The sequence below is a fragment of the Panthera onca genome, chromosome B2 (genome assembly GCF_046562875.1).
Source record: "Panthera onca isolate mPanOnc1 chromosome B2, mPanOnc1 haplotype 2, whole genome shotgun sequence".
Lineage (NCBI taxonomy): Eukaryota > Metazoa > Chordata > Mammalia > Carnivora > Felidae > Panthera > Panthera onca.
In genome coordinates this window covers 128,896,806-128,915,025 of record NC_138343.1, presented here as the reverse complement: position 1 = coordinate 128,915,025, position 18,220 = coordinate 128,896,806, and the positions used below count along the sequence as shown (strand labels likewise).

At 40.7% G+C, this 18,220-nt stretch overlaps 1 protein-coding gene across 6 annotated transcripts in view; it reads right to left on the bottom strand.

Moving 5' to 3' along the window:
• The window catches only part of PHACTR2 (phosphatase and actin regulator 2), a 273,426-nt gene that overhangs the window by 98,932 nt on the left and 156,274 nt on the right, over positions 1–18,220 (bottom strand). For all 6 annotated transcript variants that reach the window (XM_060614415.3, XM_060614414.3, XM_060614419.3 and 3 more), the window contains exon 2: positions 5,232–5,399. In XM_060614415.3, coding sequence (XP_060470398.2) covers positions 5,232–5,399 — 168 coding nt within the window. The remainder of the gene's footprint in view (positions 1–5,231; positions 5,400–18,220) is intronic.

Below are 18,220 nucleotides of genomic sequence, written 5' to 3'. Positions count from 1 at the left end.
AGCTGTGCCTTTCCAGCAACAGGAGCTCCTGCACCTGAGGTTTGGGGTCTGAGGGGACCCCTCCCCCAAACCCATACACTGCTTTCCACTCTATACAGTGAGTTTACGCCCTCAGTCCTTTGATAACTTCCTGTCCTAGTTACCAGCTCTATTTCCTGGTTCCTGGAAAAACAAGGATGGGAGTGCTGTGAGTTTTTCTATTTGCATAGCCGGCACCATCTTCCCATGAATACTACCACCTAGTAAAGAACGCCCTGGCTACTAAGGCCTGCCCAGATCCCCCACTCTCACTCTCCGGGATGCTCTGTTATTCTACTTTATTGGGTGGAACACATGACATTTTGGTCTGAAATACCCACTGTTCTATTTGCCTGACCTGAGGCTTGGGAAGTTATCATTGTGGTTACTTTGGGATTCCTGGCAACTCCTGGCATCCTGAACTTTCTCTGTCAGCCTCACCAGCTGGGTAAAGTTCCCCTGTGGGCAGGTTTACTGCCAGAACCTCACCTCTCCCTACCTTCTCTAGCATTCTGTAGGTTTCTACAGCTAGTACAGCTAATACCTAAATACAGCAAAGAGGCTACCTGCCATAATAGAGTGATAAGGATCAGACAATGGGGACTGAGAAGAAAGGCTAATGGTAGAGACCTTGCACTAGGAGAAAACACATGAAAGGTTTTGGAACCCTTGGAACATAGAAGATGGTAAGAGGCAAGGAAAAGTCAAAGGACTCCATGGTTCAAAGTCAGGATACCAAAGAAAGCCATGTCTGCAACAGCATGGATAGCTGGGATTGGCAAGGATCTGTTTTGCATGGGAATGTATTTTGTACGTAGTACTTTCCCACTGCCTCTTCCCTCACTCTGTGTTCATTCATAGCAGCTATCAGCACGTTACCTCTTTAGAATGAAAGCTCCAGGAGCGGCAGGAACCTTGCTTACTCACTCAGTGAAGAATACCCAGCTCCAGAACAGTGCCTGGCATGCATCACATTTTCAGTGATATATGTAGAACTTATGAATGGATCTGGGGTTAACATGCACTCCTCAGGCATTGCTACCCATCAAGTGCTTGGGTAGATGTGGCTAGGTCTTGGGTGGAGGCTTGGTTTGGAAGATATGAGAAGAGATGAGAAAAGCACATTCAAAGAAAGAGACGGGTTAAGACACATAGCAAATTCCTTAAAAGGTTTAGGGGATATGAGAAGGGGGGGGGGGGAAGAGAAAAGAAGAGAGAGAAAGGAAAGTCAAAGACAACCAAGATAATGACATCTTTTGTAAATCAAGGAAGGACTAACCAGTGATGGCTAATGTTGCAGAGTTTGGAATGGGTGGCAATGAAAGAATGACACTGAATTTCCTGGTTGGGAGGCTTGGAATGTCATCAGAGGAGCGCTGGACACAGGGGCAGATGGCAGAGGGAAAGGAATGACCCTGTAGAGAGAACGTGGAAGCAGTGACACAGGCTGTATTTTCAAGATGTTTGGTCTTTTCCTTTTTTTTTTTAATTTGAGAGAGAGAGAGAGAGAGAGAGAGAGAGAGAGAATGCAAGCAGGAGAGAGGGGCAACGGAGAGAGAGGAAGAATACTAAGCAGGCTCCATGCTCAGTGTGGAGCCCAGCATGGGGCTCGATCCCATGACCCTGGGATCATGACTTGAACAGAAATGAAGAGTTGGACACTCAACCGACTGAGCCACCCAGGTGCCCCAAGATGTTTCTCTTGATGGTAACAGACTATGCAGAAATTAGAGGAACAACTGTGTTTAGACAGGATTTGTTTGTGTTCTTAGCTTTGGGGAGATGGAAGCATGTTTAAAGATCCAGAGGGAGGAGCCTCAGCCACTACCCACACCCCACCCCCAGAGAAACAGGAAGAAAAAAAAAAAAGGAAGAAATTATTGTGTAGGAAAAGAAGTATAAATGACATTTTGAGTTCTAAAGACACAGAAGGGATGTAACTATAAAGACCAGAGAAGGGCCCTCGCACCCAGATGATGAAAAGAGGCCCCAGAGGAAAGTAAATGCCAAGAGGACTGTTTTCCTATCCTAGAAGCTGACGGCCTACGGACCAGCCTAAACAGAGCTGAAGATACAGGTAACTTTCCACTTTAAAATAAGGCCAGAGAACATGAAGTCAGGGCACAGTCCCAAGCAGGACGGCCCTCCAAAATATAGCTGACACTCAAGGACCACCAAAGCAGGCAGAGAACAGGACCCTTCTTCTTCTTCTTTTTTTTAGATTTTTATTTTTAAGTAATCTCTACACCCAACGTGGGGCCCAAACTCACAACGCCAAGATCAAGAGTCTCATGCCCCATGCTCTGAATAAGAGCCTTCTTAACTACCACCACCATATGATTACAATGGCATTTATTACAATGGCATTGATAAATCACTGTTGCATCCTATCCGTTACCAACTAAAAATCCTACAACAGAAACCCAGACTAGGAAAAGCAGTATTAGTCACTGTGTAGTGAAACACAGTAAGATCCACATCCAAGCGACTATAATGCCAGGAATTTAGGAGAAGGAAAAACAGAGAAGATTTACTTTTCTTGGAAGAAATGCATCTTCTTTCGGATCCCGACATATTGTGGGATGTGCCTACGGTGTACTTTATAGTTTGCCAGATAGCACATGGCCTGGGTCATATCCAAACAATGAGAGCTCATTGTTGGGGACAATTTATTAAAGAAGAAAACACCTTTCTCTTGGTTATTTCCAAATGCATCAGTTTTCCTGAGGACGTGACATCTTTCCTCAATGTGAATAAAACATATGTTATACCATTTTGTGCCTCCCTGTATTTTAGCCTTTACTGATACACTTCATAAAGCTCAGCATTAAAATAAGCATATATATAAGGTGATAATAAAATACTTTATAATGGGACACTTCATAACATGAAATACAAGTAAAATATTATTAAGAATATGGGTTTAAAAAGAAAGGACAAAAATAAATGTAGCAGATAAATTCACAAAGATTTGTTAGCACATCTATTTGGCTTGTTTTTATTCTGCTATGTCACAATATTGATGCAAAAAAAAAAAAGAGAGAGAAAGACATCTAATAACTTTTTCAGGTTTTTAATGCACTTTGGTAGCTTTAGGAGCTAGGAATATAGTATCCACAAATAACTCCTTGGAGCTACATACACTTCTATAAAATCCTGTGTGAATCTGAAAAGAAAACAGAAGACAAAGATGGGGAGGCTATCCTCAATAAAGATGGGATAACATAAAATAATACTTAATGCTGTTTAAAAGGACTAATCTTAAATATTCAGGGTTACAGACTATCTACCGTTAAAATAATTAAAAAGGGATGACAAAGAAAAGTGAAGGAGAATTTCTTGGTAGCTGTCTTTCTACATTAGGGAGAGAGAAGTTAGCAGCCTAGATTCAAGTAAAGGGCAAGCTAGACAAATGAAGACACTTCTTTCCACCTTCCCTTCTCAGTATCTTCTCACTGCTACTCCCTGGAGCCCCACTCCCATCTTGGGTAGCCATGGTCGCCTGAAGAGCCATATTCTCTCAGTGCTTAGGGAAATCCAAGAGGGGGACAATTAAGAAGACCAGTATGGTTCCATTCACAACTGAAGAACAAGGGAGAACAAGATACCCAGCCAGGGGTTAGAAGGAGACAACAGAATTTGGAACTGAAAGCACTTTAGAATTCAACTCCTTCAACTCTGATCTGACTTCCCCAAGGTCACATGGCCCCTAGGGGGCAAGGACAATATCAGAACCCAGGTGTCCTCAGCACAGCACTCTGTCCACTTCCCACTGCCTCCTCATCCCAGAAGTCAATTAGAAACTACAGAAAATTTAATAACCAAGCTAATCTCATTGCCCTCTAAACCAAATCTCTCTTTTTTTCTATCTTTTCATTATAGTAATTTCCAATATCTCCAAGTAGAGAGGTGAGAATAATAAACCCCATGTTACCCATCGCTGAGCTTAAACAATTACCACCTTGTGGTCAGTCTTCTTTCATCTATACTCACCCCACCTCCAGGATTATTTTGACATGAATCCCAGATACAGTATCATTATATCTTTTTAAACATTAAGTGCTCAAAGAAGTTATATAGCTGCAAATGCATCAGAGACAATTTTGTTAGGAATGTCCCAATTCCATACCCTTGTGCTATCTGACGTATTTTCTTTCTTTCTTTTTTTAAAGATTTTAAGTAATCTCTACGCCCAATATGGGACTCAAATGCACAACCCTGACATCAAGAGTTGCATACTCTAACGACTGAGCCAGCCAAGGGCCCCTGAGGTATTTTCTATTTTATTTCATTGCCCTAGAACTAAAGGCCAACTCTCATGTCAGCACAGACCAGTAAGATATGCTCTGTGACCCTGCACATACGATGACAATATTAACCTTGGGGCAATGAGGAATTCTGATGAAGGGACTGTATTAGACAACAAGCACAGAGAAAGTTGAACTTCTATCATGAGATAAATGGCTTTCTACCTTAAAGATAATCCCACTGATACTGGACACCTGTTTAAGTTAGGCTTAATTCTGGCCCGAGATCTAAAGCCCGTTTCTTCCATGAGTCCACATGAAGCTTTAACACGAAGGTTAAATAATGTTTAACATGAAAGGTGCTAAATAACGTAATTCTTAAAGTATAACAAACCCACAAAATAATTATAATAAATTTTCACACCAGCAGTGTTATGACTCCCTTAGGAAAGAAACCATTTACTTGTCCTAAAGGCATGATGGAAATTTTAAATTTAACAATAAATACAGCAATCCTTTTCCTTCAAACAGCCATTTAGATTTTGCCCACAGAACAAATACATTCAAAAAAGACATTAAATAAAGTTTTTTAAGTTAACAAACAGGATTGTACTGCTGGAACTAAGTACACAGACAATAGTGCGTGTGTGTGCACACAGATACTTCAGCTACAATGTTGACAAATAACATTTCTGCTTCTAATTTTCTATTTCACCTCTCCCTTCCTCCACACTAGTTTTCTGTATGAATTTACAAGTATATATTTAAGAATAAGAATATATTTGAAAGTCAATGAGTGGAAAAGGAGGCAAATCAGAACTCTTAGGTTGTTTCATCTTTAAATTAACTAATTTCATTTCAAATATGGATTTTCTTTTCTGGGAGAAAAAAGCCTTATACGACACAATTGGTTATCTTTTCAAAGATTTAACAACTCATCTTTTAACAAAGTTATGATATTCATACCTGCTGAGGTTTCTCTGAATTTGTCACTGGTCTTCTTTTTCCTCCATTTCCAAGGCTTAAAGATTTTACCGATGGTGGAGAGTTTCCCCTTTCTCTTGAAGGGAGGTGTTTGGGAGCCTGCTGTTGGGCCATCTGAGTTTGCTATGGAAGCTTTGTCAAGTCCATCAACTGTATAAAGAAAAATAAAGTCAGAGAACAGCTGTAATAAAAAGTTGAAACAACATCATGTGTTTCTTCCTGTACTTTAATAGCAAGCATGGCCACTTAATTGGAATCTCACATAAAGTTTATTTTGCCCCACTTCCCAGGGGCAGAACTCCCCTGATATCAGTCAGTAAATCAATCAATCAGAAATTACAGTCCCCTCAGATAATCATTTTGGAGAAATAGAAGAGAAGCAAGAGACTTACATACTAGCTAGGGCCAAATAAAGGCCTGCAAAACACAGCTGATTTCATCTGTAGCAACTACATCGATGTTTTGTGAAGGAACAGAATATTCTAAGTAGTAAAAGCCTAGTTTGCGAGCATAATTCATTCCAGAAAGAAACATGCTTGTAATCCAAAGCACTTGTATATCAAAGCAAATTTCAAGAACCATTGGCTCAGTTGGGATCATCTGACATCCAGTGTCACATTCTACTCGTATTGCGAGACATCGCTCGTTTTTCAAGTTAAAATTTATTAGAAATGTTTCCTTGTCTTGCAGAACATTCGCAGAGCAAGTTACTCGCAATTCAAGGTTTTGTTCTATTCCTGAAATTGGATGTTCCTCCAGAGGCTAGTATGGCAGTCTCAGTAATGAATATTACAGTTATGGTGTAGTTAAAACCATAGTTTCTCCTTCACAAAATAAAACTTAGTGCCAAGAAGCTAAATTCTATTTAAAAAAAATTTTTTTTTAACTTTATTCATTTTTGAGAGAGAGAGAGAGAGAGAGAGAGAGAGAGACAGAGCATGAGCAGAGGAGGGGCAGAAAGAGAGAGGGAGACACAGAATCCAAAGCAGGCTCCAGGCTCCCAGCTGTCAGCACAGAGTCCAATGTGGGGCTCAAACTCACAAACTGTGAGATTATGACCTGAACTGAAGTCGGACACTTAACTGACTGAGCCACCCAGGTGCCCCTAAATTCTAATTTTTATGGTGCTAAAATTATATTTTGCTCCTATTGCATAAAAAAAAAAAAAAAAGTTTTCAGCTTCAAATAAACTGGTAATTTTCACTAACAATAAGAAATGTATGGAAATTGGGGCGCCTGGGTGGCTCAGTCGGTTAAGCGGCCGACTTCGGCTCAGGTCATGATCTCGCGGCCCGTGAGTTCAAGCCCCGCGTCAGGCTCTGTGCTGACAGCTCAGAGCCTGGAGCCTGTTTCAGATTCTGTGTCTCCCTCTCTCTGACCCTCCCCCGTTCATGCTCTGTCTCTCTCTGTCTCAAAAATAAATAAACGTTAAAAAAAAATTAAAAAAAAAAAAAAAAAAAGAAATGTATGGAAAGGTGGGTATTGTGTGTGGTAGAATGTGTCTTTAGTGACTTAATCATTTTATTAATCAGAAAAAAGGCCCAAAACCCTAAGTTGCCTTGCAGGAAGTTCAAAACAGAAGGAAGACAATGATGGCTTATGTTATTCTAACCATTAAATTTTAATGACAAAAAACTGGAAGCAGCCCAGAATGGATAAATTATGGTACTGTTCATGCAATGAAATAACACTCAGCAGTAATAATAATGATAAAAACCCATTGATACATTCATACAAAAAGATGAATGTGTCTCAAAAACATTGTGCTGAGAAAAATGCCAAACACAACAGAATACATACTGTGTGGTTCCATGTATATGAAGTTCTAAAGGAGCCAAAATGAATTTATGACCAAAAAAAAAAGGCACAGAGCCTGCCTGAGATTCTCTCTCTCCCTCTCTCTCTCCACTCCTTCACTCTCTATGTCTCTCAAAATAAACTTAAAGTTTTTTTGTTTTTTTTTAAATCACTTGACATACCAGAACAAGAAAAATCTTAAACTGAATGACAAAAGACAATCAACATACACCAACCCCTAAATCCTTATGGGCTTCTTCCAAGAACTGAATTCTTCCCTCCTGCAATATCTATCCTAATTTCAGGCAGAAATGCAAATCCTGCAGTGACTGATTCTTTCATATGTTTCCTGACCCTACTTTACCCTGCTCGTACTGGCCAAAGTGCAATAGACAGGAAGAAATATGAAACAGATTGATTTTGAAGCTAAGCCAGAGTGAAAATGTAAAATCCTTCTTTATTTCACTTCCTCAAAGAAGGGGTAAGCCGAGGGAGGAACTGAATGTATGGTGTTTCTTCTTTTTTTGCGATTTTATGCTGAAGGGCTTAGTTTTGAACAATTTAAATGCTGTGAAACATATAAGGGCTGACTATCACAGATATAGGAATGAGAGTCTAAATCTCAAATCTGTCTCTGTGGCTAGAGACACACATCCACTTCCCATTTCCTTTCAAGCCACATATCCAGTTCCCTGACACTCCATAAAAATTCTGCTTTTGAGCCAAACCCTTGAAGAATAATCTACTTTTTCTCCCGAAAACAAAAATAAACAAAAGAAAAATTACATAGTTCTCTAGGTGACAGATGGAGAGATTGAGTGAGTGAAGAATTAAAGCCTTAATGTTAAATTCATAGCTGCATAAGAAATTAACTGCTGTTATCTTTCTTTATTATGCATTTACAGTTCCAGTCTTTACCTCTACTCTGGAAAGGGCCTGGGCCAGTGCCAATGACCAGAGCAGTGCACACATATGCATATCTTTTTTTCTGGCTGAATAAATTCACCTGTAATTTTGTAATTGTTGGGTTAGTAGAGCAAACCATATTTGCAATCAGGAACCATATGTTGGCACAGTTGGCCACACCGCCATTGTACTTCTCTTAAATCATGAATGTGTAGGGGATTTTCACTGCTTTTGAGTAGTATGCACATAACATAAACTCTCCTCTCCTCCCAACACCCAGAATACTGCCGGTTCCATTGAGTTTTGCATTTCCATGTAGATGAGAACACATTGCTAGGCAAATCCCAGATGAAAGTCTAAATTTCCTGACTGTTTTAAAGGCTAATTTGGATCAACTTTCATGATAAGAAGAGTATCCTGTTCTTCACCAGAAGTTTCTTTTTCACACTTGAGATCAACATTTTAAAATATTTCAAAATATTTTAGATCGTTAAATATTTTAATATTGTGAAATACAGTCATTAGCTGTTCTAACATAGACATTTTAAATGGCACAGCTAAGTCTATTTTCCTACCGAATGAGCTCACACCTAATAGGACTTCTCCACATTACCAATTGTTGAGAATTCAGAGAATACGAGCAGGTTTTATTTTTCATTTAAACAGAAATTTATCAAATAGGCAGTTAACAGTAATGTACCAATGCTCTGTTCCATGGTTGTAACAAATTTATTCAACTCACACATGAGATGAACAACAGAAGAAATTAAGTAGGGGGGTATGTGAGAACTCTCTCTCACTGCACTATCTTTACAACTTTTCAACAAATTTAAAACTATTTTAAAGTTTTATTTATTTATTTATTTATTTATTTATTTATTTATTTAGAGAGCATGCTTACAGCGGAGGGGCAGAGAGAGGAGGCAGAGAATCCCAAGCAGGCTCCCACTGTCAGTGCAAAGCCCAACATGGGGCTCAAACCCATGAACAACGAAATCATGACCTGAGCCGAAATCAAGAGTCAATGCCCAACTGACTGCGTCACCCAGGTGCCCCTAAAACTATTTTAAAATAAAGCATTCATTTTTTTTAACTTAAAAAAAGTTAATTTATTTTTGAGAGAGACAGTGAGTGTGTGCGTGCATGCATGCAAGTAAGAGAGGGGCAAAGACAGAGAGATGGAGACAGAATTCAAACAGCCGCTAGGCTCTGATCTGTAAGCCTAGAGCTCGACATGGGGCTTTAACTCACGAGCCATGATATCATGACTTGAGCCGAAGTTAGATGCTTAACCGACTGAGCTACCCAGGCACGCCTATTTTTAACTTTTTGAGGAATTTCCATACTGTTTCCCAGAGTGGCTGCACCAGTTTGCATTCCCACAGGCAGTGTAAGAGGGTTCCCCTTTCTCTGCATCCTTGCCAACATCTGTTGTTTCTTGAGGTGTTCATTTTAGCCATTCTGACAGGTGTGAGATGGTATCTCATTGTGGTTTTGATTCGTATTTCCCTGATGATAAGTGATGTTGAGCATCTTTTCATGTGTCTGTTAGCCACGTGGATGTCTTCTTTGGAAAAGTGTCTATTTGTGTTTTCTGCCCATTTCTTCATTGGATTATTTGCTTTTTGGGTGTTGAGTCTGATAAGTTCTTTATAGATTTTGGATACTGACCCTTTATCAGATATGTCATTTGCAAGTATCTTCTCCCATTCCGTGGGTTGCCTTTTCACTTTGTTGATTGTTTCCTTCACTGTGCAGAAGGTTTTTATTTTGATGAAGTCCCAGTAGTTCATTTTTGCTTTTGTTTCTCTTGCCTCTGGAGACGTGTTGCGTAAGAAGTGTCTATGGCCAAGGTCAAAGAGGATGCCGCTTGTGTTCTCCTCCAGGATTTTGGTGGTTTCTTGTCTCACATTTAGGTCTTTCATCCATTTTGAATTTACTTTTGTGTATGGTCTAATAAAGTGGTCTAATTTCATTCTTTCACATGTAGCCATCTAGTTTTCCCGACACCATTTGTTGAAGAGACTGTCTTTTTTCCTGCTTTGTTGAAGATTAGTTGACCATATAGTTGTGAGTCCATGTCTGGGTTTTTTATTCTGTTCCACTGATCTGTGTGTCTGTTTTTGTGCCATAAAGCATTCATTTTTATAAATGTGGCATTAGCTAGCATGGAGGTGCATGAGGGTGAGGATTTAAGAGCTGCTTAAGGGTGAGGATATCAGCTGTAGGGAGACCTTAGAGGGTACTGCCTTTTACTAACAGTAAAAATTTCTGCACAAAGGAGTTGTGGAAGTTACTATGCTTTAGGATTGCCCATCTTTCTCTTTAAAATCTCTTTTTATCAATATTTTCAATTCCTAGTATTTTATCACTAAGAGGTATTTACAGGCCATTAAATTGCTATTTCAGCACTTTTTAAGCACACAATAGACCCAAATAAGGTAATTGATACTCAACATATTTCAAAAGGGTAGATAATGGGACTTGAAAAATGGTGTCAGAAGTATCCACTCCCACTTACTGCGAGGCCATACAGAGAGAGGAGATCCAAACATACCCCCAATACTCTCTCTCTCTCTCTCTCTCTCTCTCTCTCTCTCTCTCTCTCTCACACACACACACACACACACACACACACACACACACACACCATGCTGGGATTAGAATCATGTACTGCTAACATAGAATGACAAATCTGGGAATAAAAAGTTCTTTGTTCTTTATTTTTAAATCATTAAAGCTGAACTGTTTTCAATAATAGAATTTTATTTGGGAATCAAAGTAGATTTAAAGAACTGAAACTTCTTTCATGACAACCGAGGATGTATTTCTTATCCATTTTTTCCCCTGCACTCCTGGGGATGGGACAAGAGCGAACGGCACAACTCAGGAACAGAAATCCCATAGCTCATGCCGGTGTGAAAGGGCTGATGAACAGGTACCCCGCAAGAACCAGCCACTGACCCGCCATGAGTTTCATCCCCTCCTGCAAGCAAGAATTAGTCAGCACTAACTGATAATCAGTAATATTCACTGAGCATTTACTGCGTGCCAGGCACTGTGCTGAGTACTTTACCTGCACCTGCTCATGCTAATTCTCACAAGAGCTCTGAGACAGAGATTATTATTAGTCCCACTTTGGAGATGAGACAGGTGAGATTCCCAGAGACTAAATATCTAGCTCAGTATTTGGCAGTGTGTGTGTGTATGATAATGAGTAAGTGTCTTCCTCACGTGACACACTTGTGTGGGTGGCGGGGCTTGGATTTTAGGCAGAGACAGCCGCTTCACCACGGCATGGCAAGGCCTGCTTTAACTCGGGGCTATAGAACCCACCACGTAAGGTCCTGGGAGATCACAGTGAGACAGGATTTTCACCCTTATGGAGCCTGCAGGATGGCTGGGGAAGCAGGTGTGATCAGTGCTCAGCTATGCCAGCAGGTGGGGAGGCAGTGTAACAAGGAAGCAGAGCCCAAACGTGGGAGCCCAGAGGGGAGCAGTAAACGCTGACTGAGGTGATGGGGACTGTTTCACAGGGAGTAAGAGATTTGACCAGGGACCAAAAAAGATCAGTAGACATTTTGGTGGAAATCAAGGAGGGAACGGCCTGAAAGGATGGCTGACCTTTTAAAGTAAAGCCAAGAAAAACGTTCTCATTGCCATTCTGCTCTGCTCAGAATAGACCCATGGTATGTCTTTATGGGAAAAAAACGAAAGCAAACTTATAAGGTCATGTCTGAACATGTGAAATGGTTAAACGTGAAAATTTTTACAAAGGAACTAGAGAATTAGTGAACTTTCTGTATATCAATGTATATACCATTACTTAAAATCATAGAATAATGCAATTTTAGAGTTAGAAAAGATCTTGATTGGTGTGGGGAAAAAATTGCTTTTCATCGGCTGACAGCTTAAAAAAATAATCAACATTAAGGTAGTGATCATGGCTAAAAATAGTTTTTAAATTATTTAGCCATCATCTTTTAAAACCCATTTAGAGCAAAAAGAATAGAATGTAAACAAGAAATTATATTTAAAGAAAAAGAATAGAATGTGAAAAATGCTGCTATCAATAGAGGAAAAAGAAGGAATATTAATCCCCCTGGAGGAAGACTGCTCTCATAACTTGACCCTGTATTTGCCAATTTCCAGAAGCTATAATGTTATGTCAAGGGACCTGGAGTAAGATTAGTCATTCAAATTAATACTATGGAGCTCTTTCAAAATAATTTTTAGGTACACATACAGGCAGGAAAAGAATTTGCATAAGCAGTCACCATCCAGATCAAAGTCTAGAATCATTTCCAGACCCGAAAACCTTTCTTGTGCTTCTTGCCAGTCAATACCCATCCTCTCCCATCCCCCAAATAACCCCTGTTTTAACCCCTATTACCACTGATTGGTGTTATCTATTCTTGAACTTCAACTTAGTGGAATTATGCAGCATTACTCTTTCGTGTCTGTCCTTTTTCACTGAACTTTATGTCTGTGACATTCATCTAAATACATGAGCTATCCAAAGCAAAGCTACCTAGCCACAAAATGGAAATGTGCTATCTTAGCAAGACCCAAGACGACAGAGCCCTTGACAATGACGAGCTTTATGCAAAGCTCTTCTATGTATAAGGATATCATTACTAATTTCTTTATGTGGAAAACGCAAATAGCACCTCCTTTCCTTTACCAGATCTGCGGGAAAGCTAATCTATCTTTTTGAGATGGACCTGAAACCGCTAAATTGGAAGATCCCCTATGCAAGATTAAAGGTGGAGAAGCAGTGTATTTTCTGGAAATAATGACAGCTTTGTGTTTATTTTTACTCTGCATATTAGGGTATGCAGCAGTTCTGAGCTATGCAATCCACAGAAACACTTGAGTACAACAGTGTTCGTTCTGGGAACTACAGCTGTGTTTAACACAGGAGTTCTACGTTATCCTATGTATATTAAAAACCTATGTGTGAAAAAACTGAGACCTAGGAAGACTATGTGGCTTTCCAAATCATTAACTAATGGCAAAGACATAATCTAGGTCATGTGCAGGCCTTTGTCCCCACTCCGTGATCCTGTCCTCCTTGGAATATGACTGGGGAGCCGGAAGCACCTCCTGGTAGCTCTAAAAGGGCATTAAGACTCTTTTTGCAGAACAAAAAGCAAAGACAGTGCAGAATTAGAAAAGACAATAAATTTCAGTTAACGTTCTGGGTTTCAACGATCCAACCGCAATGGTTAACTAACTGTAAGTGAAGAAGAGGGTTGGGTCCCAAGCCCTGTGACCTTCGGCAGGCACCCCAGTATTTCATTGCTGAAATCAGGAGACTAAGTTACATGATCTCTAGGCTCCTTTCCAACTTGAAAAACGCTACGATTCTCATACTGATTTGTGCTGAACGTATCGATCTTTCAGGCCACATTAAGACCAGTTCTAAGTGCTTTATGAATATTGCCTCATTAACTGCCAACGCAACCCTGTGAAGCGGGTGCTATTAGCATTCCCCCTTTATAAATAAGGAAGGTAAAGCCCAGAGAGAACCAAGTAATGTGTCCAAGGTCACAAAGCTGGTATTTGGGCTTTAAAGGAAATAGTTTGCCTCCAAGAGTATCCTTTGTACAAAATGGAACAGAGGGACATAGGTGGGAACGGAGAGCTAGTTTAAGAGAAGGCAAGACATAAACCCTAACGAACAATAACTCAGTTCTACCTCTGGCTGCTTCCCTGGACTATTCCAAAGGATGACGGCAGGTACTGTTTTGTCTCTGAAACAATCCCAATGTCTTCCCGGGTAAGTTCATGCTGGTTGCAGACAGAGTGTGCTCTTCACTGATACTAACTATGGTCTTCTGATTGCCCATAATCCTTATTTATCATAGTATTAGTTTTAGGAATTTGATATCATCAGTTTTTTAACTTGTTTTTCTAATACAGGCAGCCATTATTTTTAAACCCCCACGGGGAAAAGCTACTAAAGACTTCCATCTGTCTGCAAGCACTGACAAAGAATTTCAGAGCTTAAACTTGTGGCCGATAGGCCTGAAGAATGAGTATGTTTGTGCAGCTGTATGACATCCTCATGCTCTGACATGCACAACATCCCCTAGACTTGCTACAGGATATTTAACAGATTAAATAATATCACTTGTATTGGGGCCCTGAAGAAACGTGATTGAGTAGAACAAGGATCACTTTGCAAACGGAAAATCACTTTTAGTGTAAAATAAATGCGTTTCAAGTTTCAAATACCACTGGTATCACAATAAGCAAAGAGTACGATGAACAGATTTGATGGCTCTACTTGGGAACAGCAAGAATGCTGCTGCAGAAGTGAAAAATAAGAAAAAAGGAAGCAATCAACATTCTACCTTCCTTCCCCTACCCTAATCATCTCCTATAACTCCCGAGTCTGAGTGGGGAGCAGGTCATGGCGTGTGGAGATTATACTGTGTTTGTTAAAATGAAGAAAAGGTTGGGGCGCCTGGGTGGCTCAGTCGGTTGGGCGTCCGACTTCGGCTCGGGTCACGATCTCACGGTCCGTGAGTTAGAGCCCCGTGTGGGGCTCTGTGCTGATGGCTCAGAGCCTGGAGCCTGCTTCCGATTCTGTGTCTTCCTCTCTCTCTGCCCCTCCCCCGTTCATGCTGTCTCTCTCTGTCCCAAAAATAAATAAACGTTAAAAAAAAAAAATTTTAATAAAAAAAAAAATAAATAAATAAAATAAAATGAAGAAAAGGTTGACACAGCTCCAGTGGGCAAACCACCAACCAAGAGAATTTCACTTCCTCTATGTTAAAGATAATGACCACTCGGTTTGCTGAGCATAGGCATAAGGATGAAACTTAAGGGGGGGCGCCTGGGTGGCTCAGTCGGTTGAGCGTCCGACTTCGGCTCAGGTCCTGATCTCACAGTTTGTGGGTTCGAGCCCCGCATCAGGCTCTGTGCTAACTGCTTGCTCAGAGCCTGGAGCCTGCTTCAGATTCTGTGTCTCCTTCTCTCTCTGCCCCTCCCCCACTCACGCTTTGTCTCACTCTGTTTCTCAAAAACAAATAAATGTAAAAAAAAAAAAAAATTTTTTTAAAAAGGATGAAACTTGGGGTGCCTGGGTGGCTCAGTCCGTTAGGCGTCCGACTTCAGCTCAGGTCATGATCTCACGGTCCGTGAGTTCGGGCCCCGCGTCGGGCTCTGTGCCGACAGCTCAGAGCCTGGAGCCTGTTTTGGATTCTGTGTCTCCCTCTCTCTCTGACCCTACCCCATTCATGCTCTGTCTCTCTCTGTCTCAAAAATAAATAAACGTTAAAAAAAAATTTTTAAAAGGATGAAATTTAAGGGGAGAAACTGGCAGACCTTATGTATAAGGTATAAAACCAAATCAAATGAAATTTCGTAATTATTAAGTAAGCGGCTAAATCCTGACTGAGCAAAATTATGAAAAATTCCCCATTGTGAATGAATGTAACAGAAGTATTAATAAAATAACCCATTAAATTTGGGCCAATATCTTTAGGTTAAAAAGCTGGTGAGGAAATAAGAGCCTTGAAAATCTACATATAATGTGATAACTCTGTCTATAGTCCAACATCCTAACAGTCACACCAAGTCACCAAGGCTGGTATCTGTGAAGAGAACAGTGGCCACATGCAGAATTCTGGACTATCTACCCAAGGCAGAAATGAAACCTACAGGCTTATACGGTGTCAGGCAGCCTTGCTGGGAGGAGAATTTACGTCATAAAGAATCCCCAGGGCTCCCAGATTTATATCCTTGTAGTTCAGTTAAGAGGTGACTGCAACAACCAGGCATCTGAACTTGGAGAGCAGTGAAAATGAATTAGAAATGATAAATGGATCCAAGGGACACTGAGGAAAAAGAAGTGAGGAGACAGGGGAACTATCTGGAGAAGTCACGAAGAATTCTACAGCTTGAACCTCTCTGAGGTGTGGTGGAATGTCAAGAGGCGACTTGGAGAAAGACCTATGGCTTGTGTTCAGGCACCATGAACTTCAGGTGTTGGCAGGACATTCAAGGGAAGATGGCCAGCAGACAGTCAGAAATACACTATTGGCACACGAGCGGGAAGTCGATGTTGAAGTTATCTGGGGGAGTCTTCCAAACAAAAGCGGCAGTGGAGGGCCAGAGGTAAACTCCTAGAGAATGATTACATTTAGAAGGCAGTAGGCTGTACGTAATGAAGAACCTTGGACTTCTCTTATACTGAGAAAAAGTTTAGTTTACTTGTTTTAAAATCACCAAGTGTGGGGGATACTCTGGCATGTTTATGGACCGAGGGGAAAGAGCCTAAAGGGAGAGAGTGTGGAAATCTAAGAGCGCGCTGACTAGCCACGCGGGGATGGGCTTCTCCTTCATCCAGGATAAGGAGACTCCAGGTGGAGAAGGAGAGCCTGACCCTCATTTGATGAATGTGAGGAAGTGAGCTAGGAGTCAGGATGTGACAGTACCAGAGACGTGAAGAGGAACTCCACAGGATAGCACGCACTTCAAGCGAGAATACACGCACTACTGGAAGCCAGGCAGGCAGGAATGGCAGTCGGGAGTGGATCAAATGTCAAGGGTGAGGGGTGAGGCAGAGCAGAACCTCCATCACAGAGTTACCACGGAAGTGTTGCCAAGGAGAGGTGGGTTTCAGACACACACAAAAAAAAAAAAAAAAAAAAGGAGGAAGGAGAGGTCTACAAAAAGATGAGGATGTCAAAAACCCTGTGCATTGTAGAATATAGTCATTCATTCACAATTAATGTATTTAGCAACTGTTACAGACAAGGCAGTGCACTGAGACTATAATGGTGAGCAAAATGGATTGCAACTCTGCCCTCAGGAGGCCTACAGTCTATGAGATGGGCTGACATTATTCAAGTAGCCATTATTCCAAAACAGAAACATGGCACACAGTGAGAGCACAGGGGAAGTAAGTGGCTAGAGGGGCCCAGACTGTGGCAGGTGAGCATTAGTTCTTGGGACAGGCATGGCATGAAATACTCTCTACATTCTGTGTTAAAATTCAAGGCAAGGCCGTTTGAGGGTTATGGAGATTTAGTCTAGTTTCATAACGTTGCTTAAAAGGTAGAAATACCCTGTCCAAATTAGGCAGGAAACCATTTAAAAGTCACTGAAAAGCAACGGATTAACATTCCTTAGTTTGTACACCTAATTCTCTAGAGACAGAGAAAGACAGGAAGGGATTGGGGGCAGGGGGGAGGGGAGAGAATTCCATTAGCTGTTTTTTTAAAAAATAATTTTATAGTAATGATGCCTTTAGGGCTGATTTTAGTTTTTTCTCCCATACAGTCACTAAGGATCTCCCACTTACAAGATGTTCTATTTTGGTTTCTGTCTTTAAAACGCCATGTGTGGCAAGCAAGCATTCTCGAGAACGAGTTGTTCTGGCGGGATGTGGGTACAACGCCGCAAGGAAAGCCTCTGAATCCAGTGAGGGCCCCCATCAAGCCAACCTGCTTATTCCAAAATTCTTCTCTGATATAATTTTTATTAAGATTTGCAATGCTGGCCTGAAGGAATGTTCGATGTGTACTAGAATGATGAAAAAAAAAAAAAGCCCATGACCGAACTTCAGAAGTAGCTAGTTGCAATTCATCAACTTTTCCAGAAGCCATAAAAATAACTTTTAATTGTTGTTGTTCTTAAGCGAGTAGGGGGAAAAAAAAAAAGATGGTCTCTTCAGGGAGCAAGTACATGAAGAAAAAGGAATAGTGCTCCCTACTAGATCATGAGTCCCATGAGGACAGACACCAAAAGAGTTTTATTCCTGGTGGGACCCCCACCCTGTACCCAAGGCCACAGAAGGTACTTACTAAATATTTACAAAACAAATAACTAAGTCGTAGACAAATGTTTGTTAATCATGTACAAGGCCTGGCCTAACTAGGCTATGATTTATTTTAACAGGTCTTCAGATTTTTCACACAGAGGAAACTGTTTCCAACAGGGCCTTCCTGCAGAGCTCCAAATATTTTGAAAGATAACATAACAAACACTAAAGTTTGAAATTGAGAAAATATCAAAGCCAGCAGGAAGGATGATTAACACTCATAAGAATGGTACAGACATTGTTGACAAATTTTTCAGGTGAACAAAGCCTTACTTGCTGCTTACTGTGTAATTTTAAAATGACAATCCATCAAAGACAAACAACTGAAAAAGAAACAGTTGTAATGATTTATACGTGAAATAATCTTTGAAGAATTTTGTATTTTTAGATAGCAGCGAGTGGCGAAAATTAATGTTTTCACGAGCTACCCCTC